This window comes from Populus alba, chromosome 8, assembly GCF_005239225.2.
Source record: "Populus alba chromosome 8, ASM523922v2, whole genome shotgun sequence".
Classification (NCBI taxonomy): Eukaryota; Viridiplantae; Streptophyta; class Magnoliopsida; order Malpighiales; family Salicaceae; genus Populus; species Populus alba.
In genome coordinates this window covers 12,554,170-12,569,371 of record NC_133291.1, presented here as the reverse complement: position 1 = coordinate 12,569,371, position 15,202 = coordinate 12,554,170, and the positions used below count along the sequence as shown (strand labels likewise).

The window sequence follows — 15,202 nt, the reverse complement described above, 5'->3', positions numbered from 1 at the left end:
GTGGCTAATATATATATCAGTATCAATTAAAGTTTCAACATGCCATTTTCAAACATGCACGAATTTCCTAACGAAGCCCCTCCTGTGGATATAGTACCACACAGGATAAGGGTATGTTGGTACTTTTAACGGTGGTGTCTCATGTCCCTCCACGAATGGCTTAGTTGGATTCAAAATCCGGTTATGAAGCGAAATAGCATCCTGAGCCACCAACTGTCACGAATTTGCCATATTTGTTCTAAGGATCGTCTGATAATTACATCATCCTCCACACTATCATCTCATACACAATTGCTTGGATCAGCCAACTGTTCTGCGACTTTGTTTTGTTAAGTTAACTCGCAAGCTTGATTGTAATTATGGCTTACAACGAGTCACGGAATGATGCAGCAGAAAAAGAGAAGGCCATAGATGATTGGCTTCCAATCACTTCCTCTAGGAAAGCCAAATGGTGGTACTCAACCTTCCACAATGTTACTGCCATGGTCGGTGCTGGTGTCCTTAGCCTCCCCTATGCCATGGCTCAGCTTGGATGGTATATATGCTTGCTTTTCTATCATGATCGGACCATTTTTAAAGATATTGAATTAATTTGGCTGCTAATTAATCGGTATATATACGTAGATCAATATATGTGTGTGTGTAGGAGCTAATTGTCTAACACTTCCTTGTTCTGCATTAATGAAATTACAGGGGACCAGGAATCGCCATACTTCTTTTGTCATGGGTGATCACGTTGTACACTCTGTGGCAAATGGTCGAAATGCATGAGATGGTGCCTGGCAAGCGATTTGACAGGTACCATGAGCTAGGGCAACATGTGTTTGGAGACAAGCTGGGTCTCTGGATTGTTGTACCGCAGCAACTAATTGTACAAGTTGGAGTAAATATTGTCTACATGGTTACTGGAGGAAAATCATTGAAGAAGTTCCATGATGTGGTTTGCCCCAACTGCAAAGACATCAGGCTAACATACTTCATCATGATTTTCGCCTCAGTTCAGATGGTACTGGCTCATCTTCCCAATCTCAACTCCATTAGTGTTATCTCGCTGGCTGCAGCAGTCATGTCCTTAAGGTACGTACAGATGGCTGTTGTAACTAATATCTTTCTAACAATGTTACAATTCCCATGGAAGCATAATTACTTAAATTACCATCCGTTTAAGATCTATATGCATAATCCAATAAGACCCTTCTTAATTTGGATATCATGATGATTGCTTGCAGTTACTCTACAATTGCTTGGGCTTCCACGCTCAACAAGGGGGTTCAGCCTGATGTCGACTACAGCTACAAAGCAAGAACTAGAACAGGAGCTTTCTTTGACTTCATCACTGCCCTGGGTGATGTAGCCTTTGCATATGCTGGTCACAATGTGGTCTTGGAGATTCAAGCAACAATCCCTTCTTCTCCAGAGAATCCTTCCAAGAAACCCATGTGGAGAGGAGCTTTCCTTGCATATCTCGTCGTCGCCTTCTGCTACTTCCCAGTTGCCTTGATTGGATACTGGTGTTATGGCAACAGCGTGGACGACAACATTCTAATCTCTCTGCAGAAACCATCTTGGCTTATTGCAGCTGCTAACATGTTTGTTGTCATTCATGTTATTGGAAGCTACCAGGTGCTCTTTCTTTTTAATATTATTAGTAATCATCAGTTCTTTTTAATATATATATTCGTCTCTATGCTCCAATCTGCAGATATATGCAATTGCAGTGTTCGACTTGCTGGAAACTGCATTGGTGAAGAAACTCCATTTTTCTCCTTCTTTCATGCTTCGCTTTGTTACTCGCACGGTATATGTTGGTAAGTGCAGCAGCTTCCAGGCCACTCTATTTCTCTGTCAGCAAGCAAGCTAACTGTTCTGAAAACCTCTGTAAGTCTGTATCTGCAACTTTGGGTGCTAAATCTTTTCTTCGACTTGGTTGCTTCAGGGCTCACAATGTTTGTTGGTATATGTATTCCATTCTTCAATGGCCTGCTTTCTTTCTTCGGAGGATTTGCTTTTGCCCCAACAACATACTTTGTAAGCTCTCAACCCTACTGCATATTTATGTTATAATTACTTGAAAAACTCTACTGTTTGCAGCTCCCCTGCATCATGTGGCTTTCCATCTACAAACCGAAGAGGTTCAGCTTCTCTTGGACAGCAAATTGGGTATGTAATCTCTAACCACCTGCACTGCATGCTTCACGCACAAGTAATTAATATGTTGGTGTAGTTTATAAATGAATAAAGAAAAGATGTTCTTAATATTTTTAAGTTTTGAGTTTCTATTGTGTAATAAATTAAGCCATGGTGGATAAACTATTCTATTTGGCTTTCTAATGCTATTATATGGGTATTTATAATATCAAAAGATAGCATTTGAAACTTGAAACTTAATTTGAATAGTTATACTGTTTAATGAACAATCATATTGTTTCATCAATAATCATATTATTTGATGAATAATCATATTGTTTCATCATTATGTTTCAAGTCTATAAAAACATGTTACTACAAAGAAAAGATACATAACAAATACATATATTTTTTTGTTGATCTTATCTTTTCATTCTTTTAGAGGTTTAGAGAGTTTAGTTGTATCCTAGAGGTGTTGTCTCTATGTGGGACAAATAAACACCTTAAAAATAGTGTTTACATACCTCTAAGTCAACTCCATATTTGTTTTCATCCTAAACTTTCCTAACACAATATTACCTTGAGGCTTGAGCTGATTAATTTGATTTTAATTCAAAAATATTTTCCAGGTCTGCGTTATCCTTGGCGTTCTCTTGATGATACTGTCACCCATTGGTGCCCTAAGGCATATCATCCTTACAGCCAAGGACTACGAATTCTTCTCATGAACATCTTGCCAAAAGCGATCACAGGGGCAGGGCAAATTCGGAGAGAGGGTATCAACAATTATTTTGCTGGTTGTGCCCTTGGCAGGAAACTCGAATTTAACAATTCTGGAATTTATGTTAGGGTTTCTCTTCATAACCATCAACATGATATGCAAATCCATCATTGCCTAGGTCTAGTAGAAGTGATTTTCTGTTATGCTAAGCAACACTTTGTTGCTTAATTTTATGTACAAAATCAAAAAAAGTTGTACATAAAGCATCAAAATAGATTTTGATATGAGATTTGCAGCTAGCCATGTGTTGATCTTTCAAGATTAGCTGGTTCGAAGTTCAAGGTGTAGCTCGATCTTCTTTCTTAAAGTTTCAAGGTTGTTTGTCCATCGCTTGTATGGCTCATGTACCATGCACAAAAAAAGGAACGAACAGCACAAACGTGGAGTTCTTGTGTTTCTATAAATCTATGATAAAAGCACAACAGTAGGTGAAAATTGTTTCGAAGTAAACTTTCTCATCTGATCCTAAAGAACCTCAGATGTTTTTAAATTGATGTTTTTAAAATATATATATATATATATATATATATATAATATCAATTTAATATTTTTTAATTAAAAAATATTTTTAACATACAAAGGTAAATACACACAGTTTAAAAGCATATGAAAGGCATTAACCGTCAACTTGTCTTGAGAGAGAGAATCTCCTTTCTCTTATTAAAAGTTTAAAACTTTGACATTTTATATCCGAGAAAACATGAAAAAATTTAGAAAAAAATATAGAAAAAAAAATATTCTCCCCCTTAATTTTCTTGCAATGCCACTGGTTCAGGTCCTGATCATATTTTTTTTTATTATTAGGTCTTTCTTACTGTATAAGTTACAATCTGAAGCCATCATCCATCGTCTCAAGCTGGGAGATTTACTATCTCAATAGGTGATTTTTTGTTCCCCCTCTATGTTTTTTCTTCTTTATTATTTTTCATGATTATTTATTTATATTTTTAATTTTCACATAAGTAAAAACAATTAAAATTTCTTTCAATCTTAACCGTGTGAGCGGAATGTGAATACGTCGCAGGCAACTCTATGAATCGACAGATCAAAATGGTGAAATGGATGGGCTTTTGTTGCGCTTGCAAAATGAACTGAAAGAAGCCGTTGTTAAAGAGGAACCCAATCTGCATATCTAATCCAAGCAAAGATGTGGACATGTGAGTGGTTTATTTGATTGCTGTTTCTTTGTTTTGCTATTAATTTGTTTCGACGTGGACTGAAAATGTCTAGGATCTTGAATTATGATGAAGAAGATTTGAAAGAAGAAAATCTCCAGCACTCCAACAGACAAATCTCTAAAACTCTACTTGGAGCCATCTGAATTCAACATCCAAATTTTGTGTAAATGGCTATTCTTTTGGGAAACCATCAGAACATGTGACACCCTTTGGACGATGTACTGATAAGTTTGTGGTCAAATTCAACATTGATAACCTTTCAGATGTGGAAATCGATGATGATGAGCATGGCCATGGGAAACTTGAGGATGAAATTATTAAGAGGGCTTAACCCTCGCAAGAGGTGTTCTTGATAGTCCATGGATTGTTACCAGATCCTGGTTGAAGGTTCATGTATGAGAGGATTGAAGATAGGGTATATGATACTTCTTACTGCATAAACTATAAAGTGGTTCGTCTTACCTCCACTTTTCCTGTATTGCACTAACATAATTTCCTCATTGCTTAGTTTAATGCACTTGAAAATGGGATTAGAAAGTACGCAACCGCACTTTTCACTTCTGGGCTGATGAGGAACCGAAGGACCCCACAGTTGAGGTAACTTGGCTGGTGTTTGCTTTAATGATATTTATGTATTTATTCGCATTCAGATGAGTACAATCATTTCAGCATTTAATGCCATGGTTTGCTTATCTTTGATGGATATAAATAACTGTATAGGGACCCTGACATATCAATTATGTTATTATTTCTTGTATCCGGGGGACCCTGACATATCAATTATGTTAGTATTTCTTGTATCCAGGTTTCTTCCTACACCCTCTTCTTTTATTGGCCTTCTCCCTTTATGCTATTCATATGCATCAATCAACTTGGAAGGGACATGTATATTAGGAATTTCATGATCAAGTACATTTACTTGCTGGTATCTTTAAGCAATACTGCAACGATGCCAATTGATGGTCTGAAATATGGTCTCTTCGGGAGAAATCTGTGTGTCAGGCAATGTGATAAAATAACTGTATTGGCCTCTCCAAAGTCCCTGCTTGGCCAAGTTTGCCCCTGAAGGGGTTATGTCCAGGATAAAGAAGGACCAAGTTTTCCCAATCCCTTGATTTGTAGTCAAAAGATCTGACAGACGAGGTGTTCTTGGATATTTTTGTCATCCGAAGATGGTCACAGGGAAGAGACGACTGTTAGATGCTAATCCTGATTATGTGTGCCATATCTTTGCAATATTAATATCAGCTGTATGTAGCTTTGTCTTCTGCACTACACGGGGATACAAGAATAACACTGTTTCTTGTGTTTGATCATACGACACACATACCATGTTTCATAGCTGTTGCTGGCGTGGATGGTATAGATGATTCACTTACATGGGATTAAAATTGTAGAGCATTTGACAGAAAACATGGGATTTAATTAACTACTTTAGACAATAATCCACTTATCTATCAAAGTAACTGACTGAGCTGCAAGCATACGCAGGCAGAAAGTTACCTTAATTACTTGTACTAGTATGATTTTTCTATTCTTGAATCTAATATCATGCTTGGGTTCCTTGCTGTCTCTGGAAATATCACGCCAGACTTATTGGCGCTGTTCTTAGATGGGGCTATTACTTGATTCTGAAAATTCAGAGATTAAGAAAGGGACTGTAGGCAGGAGCTTTGATGAGTTGTTTTGTCTGGAAATAATGAGAAGGGTAACTAGTCAAAAAGTGGTGAATTGTCTCCAGAAGCTCTTCACATCACCTCAATTCCAGATTTTCTCGTCCTGCCTTAAGACATGAAGTACTTCATAAAGGTAAACATAATGCCAAATACCTAATTCTTTACAGTTCTAGTCTCAATTTCAAGAAAATAAAACGCAAAATAGTTTCCAAAATGTAACTGGCTGGTGGATGATGGATTCATCTTCTTCAAACCCTTTAACTGCGTGCTCTCTGGCGCAGGTGATTTTCCTGGTTGAAGGGGAAGAGCAAAGGAAGTCCATTTGCATAAACCCAGGAACACAGGCAAAGGGACAAGGAGGTGGCACCTTTGCTGAGCTCAAGTACCATGGGAGTCCTGACAAGATGAATGCTTCAATTACTATAGGCATACAAATACTGGACCTAAACTCAGTGAGGGATGTCCCAAACTCGAAATGGCAGCTGGAGCACAAGATCAGAATTAAAGATCCAACACACCGAATGTTCAATTAATTGGAACAACAGTGGATTCTGGAAACTCGTTTTGATAGAAGATTTCCGCATGTTGGTAAATTAATTGCATGGGTTGAGTGATTCATGACCACCGGGATCAATCTTGTTCTTTTCTAACAATCAAACTCAGCATATTTGGTATAAATACATACTGTATTATATTCATCCACTTCACCTCTCAATGTTCCATGCAGTTATCTTAAGTTTAAAGTATAATTTTGTCAAGCATCTCAACCACTTTCATCCCTGCAATAGATCATCAAGGTAATCACGCAAACACAGATCCTAGTAATCACTTGATGTCTGCTAAACAATTTCATTGATTAGATAAATGTTCTATCTCCTCCTAGCTCACCTATCAGTATAATTACAAACCCCCAAATTACAGGGCAGGGCATCGTGACACATGATAAACCCACAATTGCGAAAGCCAATTCAGACAATACAGCAACCCCCCGAGAGAACCCCCGAGCTCTACCCAACTTTCTTCTGTGCTCGATGGCTTCTCTCTCTAATCCATTCTGCCCAGAGATTCGAAACCCACAATATGCTAACCAATATTGCACTTCCAATCACAACCATCCAAGAAATCCAAGCCCATGCAGGAATCAAACCATGAGCTCCTCCATTCAGATAAAACACCCCCATCTTAAACAAACAGACAGGACCGAGAATACCTCTAACGACAGAGTAGAGGGCATAGAACGGAGCCGCCAAAAATTCATGCAATCTTGCAGCGGCAGGAACATCAGCTTTCCGGCTACCGGCAATGCTCCAGACATTCTGGCAAGCACTTGTAACCTCGGCAAGTATGAGTAGCAGAAGAAGCCCGTGTGCTCCATGATGGATCATATAACGACAAGTGACAAACACATATAACGTTGCTAAATGGTGAAGTATGAAGAGAGTTTCATCAGGGAAGAATACCATGTAGTGAAGAAGGTCTGCCAAGAAGTAAGCCATGCTGAATTCAAGGACTGTGTTTTCTAAAGCAGAGTCGGGATCAGCAAAGGCACCTAAGGTCTGGCTGTGTAGTAGTGCACGGACAGCCATAATAACCGCAGGACTGCCATGAGCTAGGGACATGAGGCAGCTTGAAGCTTCCTTTCGATGTTTCAGTTCCCAGTTTCGAAAAAACACAGAATAACCTAAAAAATACATGGCGATGAACCCAGCAAAGAATCTGAGTAGGGTTGGACACACGAGAACTAGAGCATCCATATCACCCGGTTGCAGGTAATTAACACAGGATCGATGCTTTTTGAGACTTCTGCTATCACCAAAGAATCCTTGCTGACAAGAAAATAGAGAGCTGGGAATTCTTTGAAGAAGGAGGGCTTCGAGGGAAGGAAACGAGGGAGGTGTGAGTCTCTTTAAGGGTGAATAATATCTTAGAATAATATCTTAGCGTGTATTCCCTGAATTCAATTCTGTCACTGTCAGTTTTCTACCATGCCATAAATACAAAGCAACAATCAAGGTTGGGTGATGCCATGATTTTTACCAGGGCAAGCACAGGCGTCATGAATTAGACATGGAAAAGGACAGGCGATAAGAAGAATAAAGTTAGTGTTCCACAAGGAAAAGTAAAGTAAGGTCGGTGCCTGGCTTAGGGTGTAATGAGCCCTACCTTACCTTCTTCTTTATTCTCTCGAGCATATTCGGATATTTTCCACGTAGGAATTGCACCTCTTAGAATTTAGGCAGGGCTTGATGATCAATCGGAAATTGAGTAAATTGAAACTCTTATTGAACCCTAACGCCTTCCTCAACAGTAAGACAAGACACAAGGAGATTTTCCAAAATCCAAATTCTCATGGCTAAATTCCACCCCATTCAATCCGAGATATTCACTCCCATTACTGTTTAAATATTATCTGACTGTTTGGTGGAAATATAATTATACATCAGGAATTAAAATAATTTAAAAATACTAAAAACTTATTAAAATTAAAAAAAATTAAAATTAAAATACTTTTAGAAGTATATTTAACAAAGTATTAAGAGTTGCTTTTCAAATAACTTTTCATACTGAAATATATATTAATATTTTTTTATTTTTTTAAAATTATTTTTAACATCAGCATATCAAAACGATCCAAAATATAAAAAACTATATTAAATTTTAACAAAAAAACATTTTAATTTTATGAAAACACGATTTCAAGTCGCATTCCCAAAACGGTTCCTTACACGGAAAACCAAACAAGATTAAGGTTTTCATTCTCTGAAATAGCCAATAAAAAACGAATCATGTTCACTGGTTTATCTTTTAACATACGCTGATAAACACCATATTTTGTACTAATACCAAAGCAATTACACTTCCATGTGCCAGCCAATGCCTAGGAAAACTGATGCATGTTCTCTAATTTTCCGTTTCATGGTTGATTCTATCAAAACTTGTCGGGAGTGCTCATTTATTACACCGTTATATTATGCCACAAACTGTCTTGCCCAAGCTAATCATGCCCTAACTTGAATCGCGGTTCCAAAACCACCTGTATGAACTTCAAAGTGCAGAGATTTCACGGTTTAGCCAGACATGGCATGTCACTTACATCACCATTCCTCCATCGATAGTCAACACCTGCAAGACAGTAATATCTAAGTTAGCGACCATGGAAATGGAACAGGGGCAGGATGACCTTCCCTCGGCTAAGCCTTGCCATGGATGCCAAAGGCAGGGTGAGGCGAGCCATGCCGGAGCTCTTATGAACACTTGGTTTTAGCCAATGGAACTCGTTACAGTCAGTTCTTGGCCATGGCATGGCATGGCAAGTAAGTGCTTACACAAAGCAAGTTAAGAGCCCCGATAATAATTTAGAAAAGCAAGTTAAAACTTACAAAACAAGGGAAAACAAAACAGAAAAGATTCAAAACCTGTCCAGTGATGTAACTGGAAGCGGGGTTAAGAGCCAGGAATTCCACTAGTCCTGCAACCTCTTCTGGTTGGCCATAACGTCCTGAAAACATGGCAATCATTATGAGTCTCATCCGAACAAAATTCCATGAGATGTTCATGAAATTATTTTCAGCTAATTAAGGTTCAAATTGTTGAATCGGAGATTAAACTAATACTGACTCGTCATTCAATTGAAGTATAGAGCTGGATAAATATTCACATATACTACTAGAAACAAACATAGATTTGATGAACTCTGTAACATAGCCTTATTAGCTCATTGCCAAAAGCAAAAATAATGAGGGCTTTCATATGGGTTTCACACAAATGCTTCTCAAACGCCTTGAATAATTTGCAGCAGAAACTTAAAAGGCCAACATCGATATGAAACTTGATAAAAAGTTACACACTAGGAAAAATATATTCTCACCCAAGGGTATTGTTTCCAAGATTTTCTTTTCAATGTCATCTCCAAGCTTGGAAGTCATATCAGATGCAATGAACCCCGGGGCAACAGCATTTACCTGGAAAATCATCTTAATTAGACCTGGTTTTCATGCAAAAACTTGTAAAGTGCAGAACTTTAACAAAAAGAAAAAAATCCTGAAAACTCACATTAATATTTCTGCTTGCATATTCCTTTGCAACACTCTTTGTCAGGCCAATAACACCTGCCTTTGCAGCACTATAGTTGGCTTGCCCAACATTGCCAACCAAACCAACAACTGATGCTATGTTAATAATCCTTCCCTGCAAAATTAAAAAATTTTACTTACCAGAACTTGTATAATGTTCTCATTCTGTTTATCATTTAATTTCTGGGAATTATTATATATGAGGTATTAGCTACGAAGGAGCTGAATTAGTTGATAGTATCCTTAAACTTCGAGAAGTCCGCGTGCACGCATACACCCGTTGGAAACACTTATGGTGGCAAGTCTTAAAGTTATTTTTAACTTCGAGACATAACTACATGCTCTCGGTACAACTTTCATTATCAAGAAATGGAATTCCGGTCTATGATAGCTTCTCAACACCAATCTGATGCTGTTGAAGCAGAATTATTAATAAGAGAAGTGCATGATGAATGAAAGAAAATTAAACTTGCAGGGAAAAAAGGCTCAACACTGTAACAAATTGGGCATTTAAGGGCACAAACATGTCACCGGACAAAATTAGCAAAGGGCAATGTAGACCAAATAACTTGAAGATGGGAGTATGAGCTTACCTTTCTCTTTTTCATCATAATTTTGGCTGCCGCCTGCAAAGAGCACACAATATCAGCATGATTAAGATAATCGCAAGCATAAGATAAATCAAACTAGTTGGATCTTAATGCACGCACCTGCGTGCAGAGGAACACACCGGTGAGATTCAGATCAATAACCTCCTGCCACTGAGATTTCTTCATTCTCATCAACAATGTATCCCGTGTAATTCCTGAAATAGAGGTATGTGGCATTATGAGGACTGAAAATGAAAACAGAAAGCAATAAGGAAAGATAGAATTATTATTAACCCGCATTATTTATCAGTATATCAACAGTTCCCCATGCATCAACAGCCTACAAATGTGACAAATAATTAGCATCACTATAAATAATATTCATGATTAAATTCAATAAACAGAAGGTAACATTTGCTCACAGTTTTCATCATTGATTCCACATCAGCCTCTTTTGAGACATCACCCCCAAAAGTGAGGGCCTCGCCACCATAAGCCTCGATCTACAAAATTAGCAAATAAACTCAGTGGTCATTTCAATCATGCAATATGAATTAGTAACAACTCCATTTCCGGCAAACAGAAGGGACAACTGCACATGCAGGAAGTGAACTGAAATCTACAGGTGTGATAAAAAAAAATGAACAAACTTGGTGAAGTTGTTAAACTAAACATCACAATCTCAAACAATTTCATCTCAAAAAAGTAAATCATATTATATTTTTAGTAATTATTTACTTCCATTTCAAAAAGGTCATGGAGCATAGGCCATGCAACAAAAGGGTAGACATTTGGCACGGCAACAAAAGAAAGAAAGCAATGGATTCATTATTCGCCAGCCACATCTGGTTACAAAGGAGCTAATTCACATTTTGAGCTCTTTAAAGTATGTCAGTTTAACACTTAGTGGAAAAGAGTTGATTGGCAGCAAAAACAGGATTAATTTTCGTATGGCCAGAAATCATCAGAGGTCAGCTAACGCTTAAAAAAAAAAAAAAAAAAAAAAAAAACACTATCAAGACCTCGAACCATGAGACACTAAATGCAAAACTGAACAACGCCTTGGTATTAAAATTTCAAAAATCAGAGAGATAACATTTATGTTGTCGAATACATATCAATAAAATCACATCAATAAATACAAGTTTTCAAGAAGTTCTCCTAAGATAACCTTAAACTCCTAAGTTTTATAGCAAGTATCAGTCACCTACCTCTTTGGAAACTTCCTCAGCTTCCTTTGATGACCTAGCATAATTTACCAAGACCTGCAATATCAGACAAACAAGATATATCTATAATTCACCATTTTCCAAGATACAATAAAGTTAGACAGAGGAATTTTTTACTAACCTTGCAACCTGCTTTTCCCAGAGACAAAGCAATTGCTTTGCCAATACCTCTAGAGGCTCCAGTCACAACCACTACAGGCGATTCCACCTTCTGCGCCGCCTCCGCGCTCGCTGTTTCAACAGTCGCGACCTGAGCTCTTACACCTGCCACGCATTACAATCAATCAATTACCATTCAATAAATAACAGCGACACACTCCTGTCTCCCTAATTTTAAAAGTAAAATAGATACCAGAAGAAGCGAGTGAGCTCCTAGATCCAGACTGGAGAGAAATGCGACGCCCGAGTCCACGGGAAACAGGAGACAAGGGCCGAAAGTGAGCAATTCTGGTATCAGCCGAGGTGCCGAGATGAGCGGCGGGTTTGAAGGCGACGACATTGGATCCGGCAAGGGAAGCAGCAGCAGCCATGAGAGGCCCAAAGTGTCTCCTTAGAATAGAAGAAGAGGAATTGGAAGGGTAGAAGACAGCCAGGGAAACCAAAACGATTTGCTTCGCTTTTTATAGAGAAATGTGATCGTTTGTTTTGTAGCTGAGGGCTTGCCCTTGCCTTGCTTTGTTTGCTCCGGAGAATGTTATTAGAGCGGCGATACACTCGAAGCTAGTTGATCTGTGATTGACTTTTGCTGCTGGTCCCTACCTAGATTAATTGGGTATGGTTTTTTTCATTATTTACCAGGAAGCCAGTGAGAGAGCATGTTTCAATTGCCATGGAGACAAGATGACGCTGGCAGTGGCTTGCGATGGCAAACAATTAAATTAGGTACCTCAGGAGCGCTTTTTTTGACAATTAATCGACGGCAAATTCGGTTGATCCGCGGAAACTAATTCCCACCCACTTTTCCTTGGTGCGATCGACACGAGGTGAGTTTTTTTAGTTTATAAATTAGTCCTTATGGTTTATGGAAATAAATTATTTAGTCCATTTATTGTATGAAATCTTTAAATTGTTGTTAGCCAATTAGGACTGAGCATTTTCGGTTCGGTCTGATTTTGAACCAAAATAAACAATCAAATCAAAATTTTTTATTATTTTTTGAACCGAATTGAAAACCGATTCAAACTGATTAATTTCGGTTCGATTCGGTTTGTTTCCCTTTCAAACCTATTCAAACTAAAATTATTCCAATTTGTTCACAGTCCCAAAAAAATCCCTACATCAAAGAAGGCAACTAAAAATCTTTCTTGTTTGAGCCTTTTGATGCTCTATGCCCCGATTGGTCATAATGAAAACAAGAACCTCCAAATCCAAAGCTTATGCTACGCACAATAAAGAAAAGATATTATGTTTGTTAGCTGAAACTTGTATGAACAAATATGCCCAAACCCTTAACCACGCAAGTCAACAAAAGATAAGAAACATAATAGGAAAAAAAAGGAAAGGAATGAAAGGGAAAAAAACTCCACCACTTGGCACTTGCCCACATCATGCATGCATCTCATAAAGCTTGTAACTTTAGGTTTATAGAGTGTACAGGGAGGGGAGAAAAATCAAAGCAAAGCATGGAGCAAAAGGAGAAAAACCAAAGCAAAGAGTAAAATGAGAGTAAAGGGGGGATATGCAGAGAAAAGAGGGGGACAAGCTAATGGCTGAAAGTTATTTTAAAGTTAAAAAACATTTTATTTATACTTGTTTTTTTTAAGTACTGGTTGGTTGAGCTTGTTTAATCGGTTTCAGACTTTAAAAATAGAAATCAAACCGAACTTGAAAATTTTTATGATCTTGTAATTGATTAATTCAATTTTTTTTCGGTTTATCGGTTTTTTTCTCACCTTAATAGCCAATAATTATCCATGCAACAAAGAGTAGTTTGGGTACTGGTGTTAAAACTGACGGATCTTTTATCCATTTAACGGTCAATGAATTATTAAATAATTTTTCGTTATAGAAGAGCTAGTTAATTTGTTTGATAAACTGAAGGGACTAATTTATAATTAACCTTTTTCCCCACCATTTTTTGTTGACTTTTAAGAGGAACAGATGCACCCATGAACTTCACGGTATGGGCCATGCTTGGCACGACACGTCAGATTGGGCTATGATCTTACGGTACACGGGTTTGCCTTTCTATACAGGCCCATGGGATGGTTTGATAAACTAGATGGATTAGATAATTCGTTTTCGAAAACTATAGAAATTAATTTATAGTTAACTATTTATGATTTATTTAATTAATATCACGGCATTATTTCTCACGGAGCAGTTATTACTTATTACTGGCCTCGCTTGTATACAAAAGGTGGAAAAAAAACAAGTGTCAAAAAGTTAAGACGGCGGACGGCCTTTTGGGGGGCAGTGGGTATCAATTACCAAGGTAAGGTCCTCACCTTCCTTTATAGCTTCCTAGTTATTTGCTTTTTAGCTTAGTTATTAAAGTGAAAGATTTACTCCAATTATATATTATAGGTTAATATGGATTAATTTAAAATAATATTATTTTAATTTTTTTAAGAGTTTACATTTAATTTTGATTAAGTTAATCAAGTTATGGATTAACCTATTAGCTTATGAATTAACATGCCATATCAATTGGATTATATTAAATTAATTTTAATTTAATTTAATTTAAAACTTAAAATGAATTATAATTTAAATTATTAAATTAACTTATTAAACCGAGTTCAACACCAATAATTTTTTACTCCAAACCTAGCAATTCTCCGATCGCCTCTCTTTGATGTAATTTCTTCAAGTTTCTTTTTTAAAAAAATGTTTGACTTTTCTAAAATCAATACATCGGGGAATGGTAATAGATGGTGAGTCAACGTAGAGAAAGCGAGTTAATCAGGGGCCAAGAACTCTGATATTGACTTCTAACCAAGCTTGGTCCTTATCCAAAGTGATGGGTTAACCATCACAACACCACCTGATTAGGTTATAATATCGCAGCCGAAGATAGATTTCAACTTTTCCGGCCTTCACCGTTCACCTCCGTCTCCTCGGCCAAAAAGTTGCGGCGTGGCTCCTTGTGGGCAGCTCAGCCAGTAAGATCGATAATTTCTTGAGCTGAAAACAAGGGTTTGATTACTGGTTTTGCTACAGTAGGATCAATACCACAGATTCCCCAGATCCATGGCCCTAGGGTTTGCTGCTTGGGATGGCCAAGAAGAAGAAGAAAGGGCAGCATGAGAGCATCAAAGCTTTACTGCAGCTCCTTCCATGGTAACCAGAATTTAACTTGCTTTGCTTTATGTGGACAATGCTTGAATGCAAGGCTTGTGGCAGCCAAATCTTGGCAGTAAAGAGTTGTTTTCATGATTGCTCAAGCCTTTTAAGTCTTCTCTGTCACCTACCAATTAAAACGACATCATTCTCAATCTTTTCCATCAGTGGCCATGGCCAGTGATAATTTCGTCGTTGTGTTGACTTCATACATCATCTTCTACGCTGTACATGCCACGTGTTTCAAAATGCATTCGCTCCGATAA

At 37.6% G+C, this 15,202-nt stretch overlaps 3 protein-coding genes and 1 pseudogene across 3 annotated transcripts; 2 read left to right on the top strand and 2 right to left on the bottom strand.

The window, feature by feature from the left end:
* Positions 1 to 203: 203 nt before the first annotated feature.
* LOC118053461 (lysine histidine transporter 2) lies at positions 204 to 3,291 on the top strand. The gene is made up of 7 exons (XM_035064726.2): positions 204 to 535; positions 694 to 1,077; positions 1,230 to 1,623; positions 1,703 to 1,808; positions 1,937 to 2,028; positions 2,092 to 2,160; positions 2,757 to 3,291. The coding sequence occupies exons 1-7, from the start codon at positions 360 to 362 to the stop codon at positions 2,853 to 2,855; spliced, it is 1,320 nt and encodes a 439-aa protein (XP_034920617.1). The 5' UTR covers positions 204 to 359; the 3' UTR covers positions 2,856 to 3,291.
* A 223-nt stretch (positions 3,292 to 3,514) lies between these two features.
* Positions 3,515 to 7,600, top strand: LOC118053442 (uncharacterized; annotated as a pseudogene).
* LOC118053433 (TLC domain-containing protein At5g14285-like) lies at positions 6,577 to 7,516 on the bottom strand. The gene has a single exon (XM_035064691.2). The coding sequence runs from the start codon at positions 7,514 to 7,516 to the stop codon at positions 6,770 to 6,772; it is 747 nt and encodes a 248-aa protein (XP_034920582.1). The 3' UTR covers positions 6,577 to 6,769.
* An 893-nt stretch (positions 7,601 to 8,493) lies between the features above and the next one.
* On the bottom strand, positions 8,494 to 12,491 carry LOC118053425 (3-oxoacyl-[acyl-carrier-protein] reductase 4). Its single transcript, XM_035064680.2, has 11 exons — positions 12,007 to 12,491; positions 11,776 to 11,918; positions 11,637 to 11,690; positions 10,848 to 10,928; positions 10,720 to 10,765; positions 10,546 to 10,640; positions 10,429 to 10,461; positions 9,816 to 9,950; positions 9,631 to 9,724; positions 9,179 to 9,261; positions 8,494 to 8,885 (listed from the first exon to the last, which is right to left on the bottom strand). Exons 1-11 carry the CDS (start codon positions 12,182 to 12,184, stop codon positions 8,853 to 8,855), a joined length of 975 nt encoding a protein of 324 aa, XP_034920571.1. The 5' UTR covers positions 12,185 to 12,491; the 3' UTR covers positions 8,494 to 8,852.
* Between the last annotated feature and the right edge of the window lie 2,711 nt (positions 12,492 to 15,202).

Coding starts and splice junctions, on each gene's coding strand:
- LOC118053461 (XM_035064726.2), top strand. CDS start 360: ATGGCTTACAACGAGTCACGGAATGATGCAGCAGAAAAAGAGAAGGCC. Junction 536..693: donor GCCATGGCTCAGCTTGGATG/GTATATATGCTT, acceptor ATGAAATTACAG/GGGACCAGGAATCGCCATAC. Junction 2,029..2,091: donor TTGCCCCAACAACATACTTT/GTAAGCTCTCAA, acceptor TACTGTTTGCAG/CTCCCCTGCATCATGTGGCT.
- LOC118053433 (XM_035064691.2), bottom strand. CDS start 7,516: ATGGATGCTCTAGTTCTCGTGTGTCCAACCCTACTCAGATTCTTTGCT.
- LOC118053425 (XM_035064680.2), bottom strand. CDS start 12,184: ATGGCTGCTGCTGCTTCCCTTGCCGGATCCAATGTCGTCGCCTTCAAA. Junction 10,766..10,847: donor TGGAATCAATGATGAAAACT/GTGAGCAAATGT, acceptor TCACATTTGTAG/GCTGTTGATGCATGGGGAAC. Junction 8,886..9,178: donor CCAGTTACATCACTGGACAG/GTTTTGAATCTT, acceptor ACTGTCTTGCAG/GTGTTGACTATCGATGGAGG.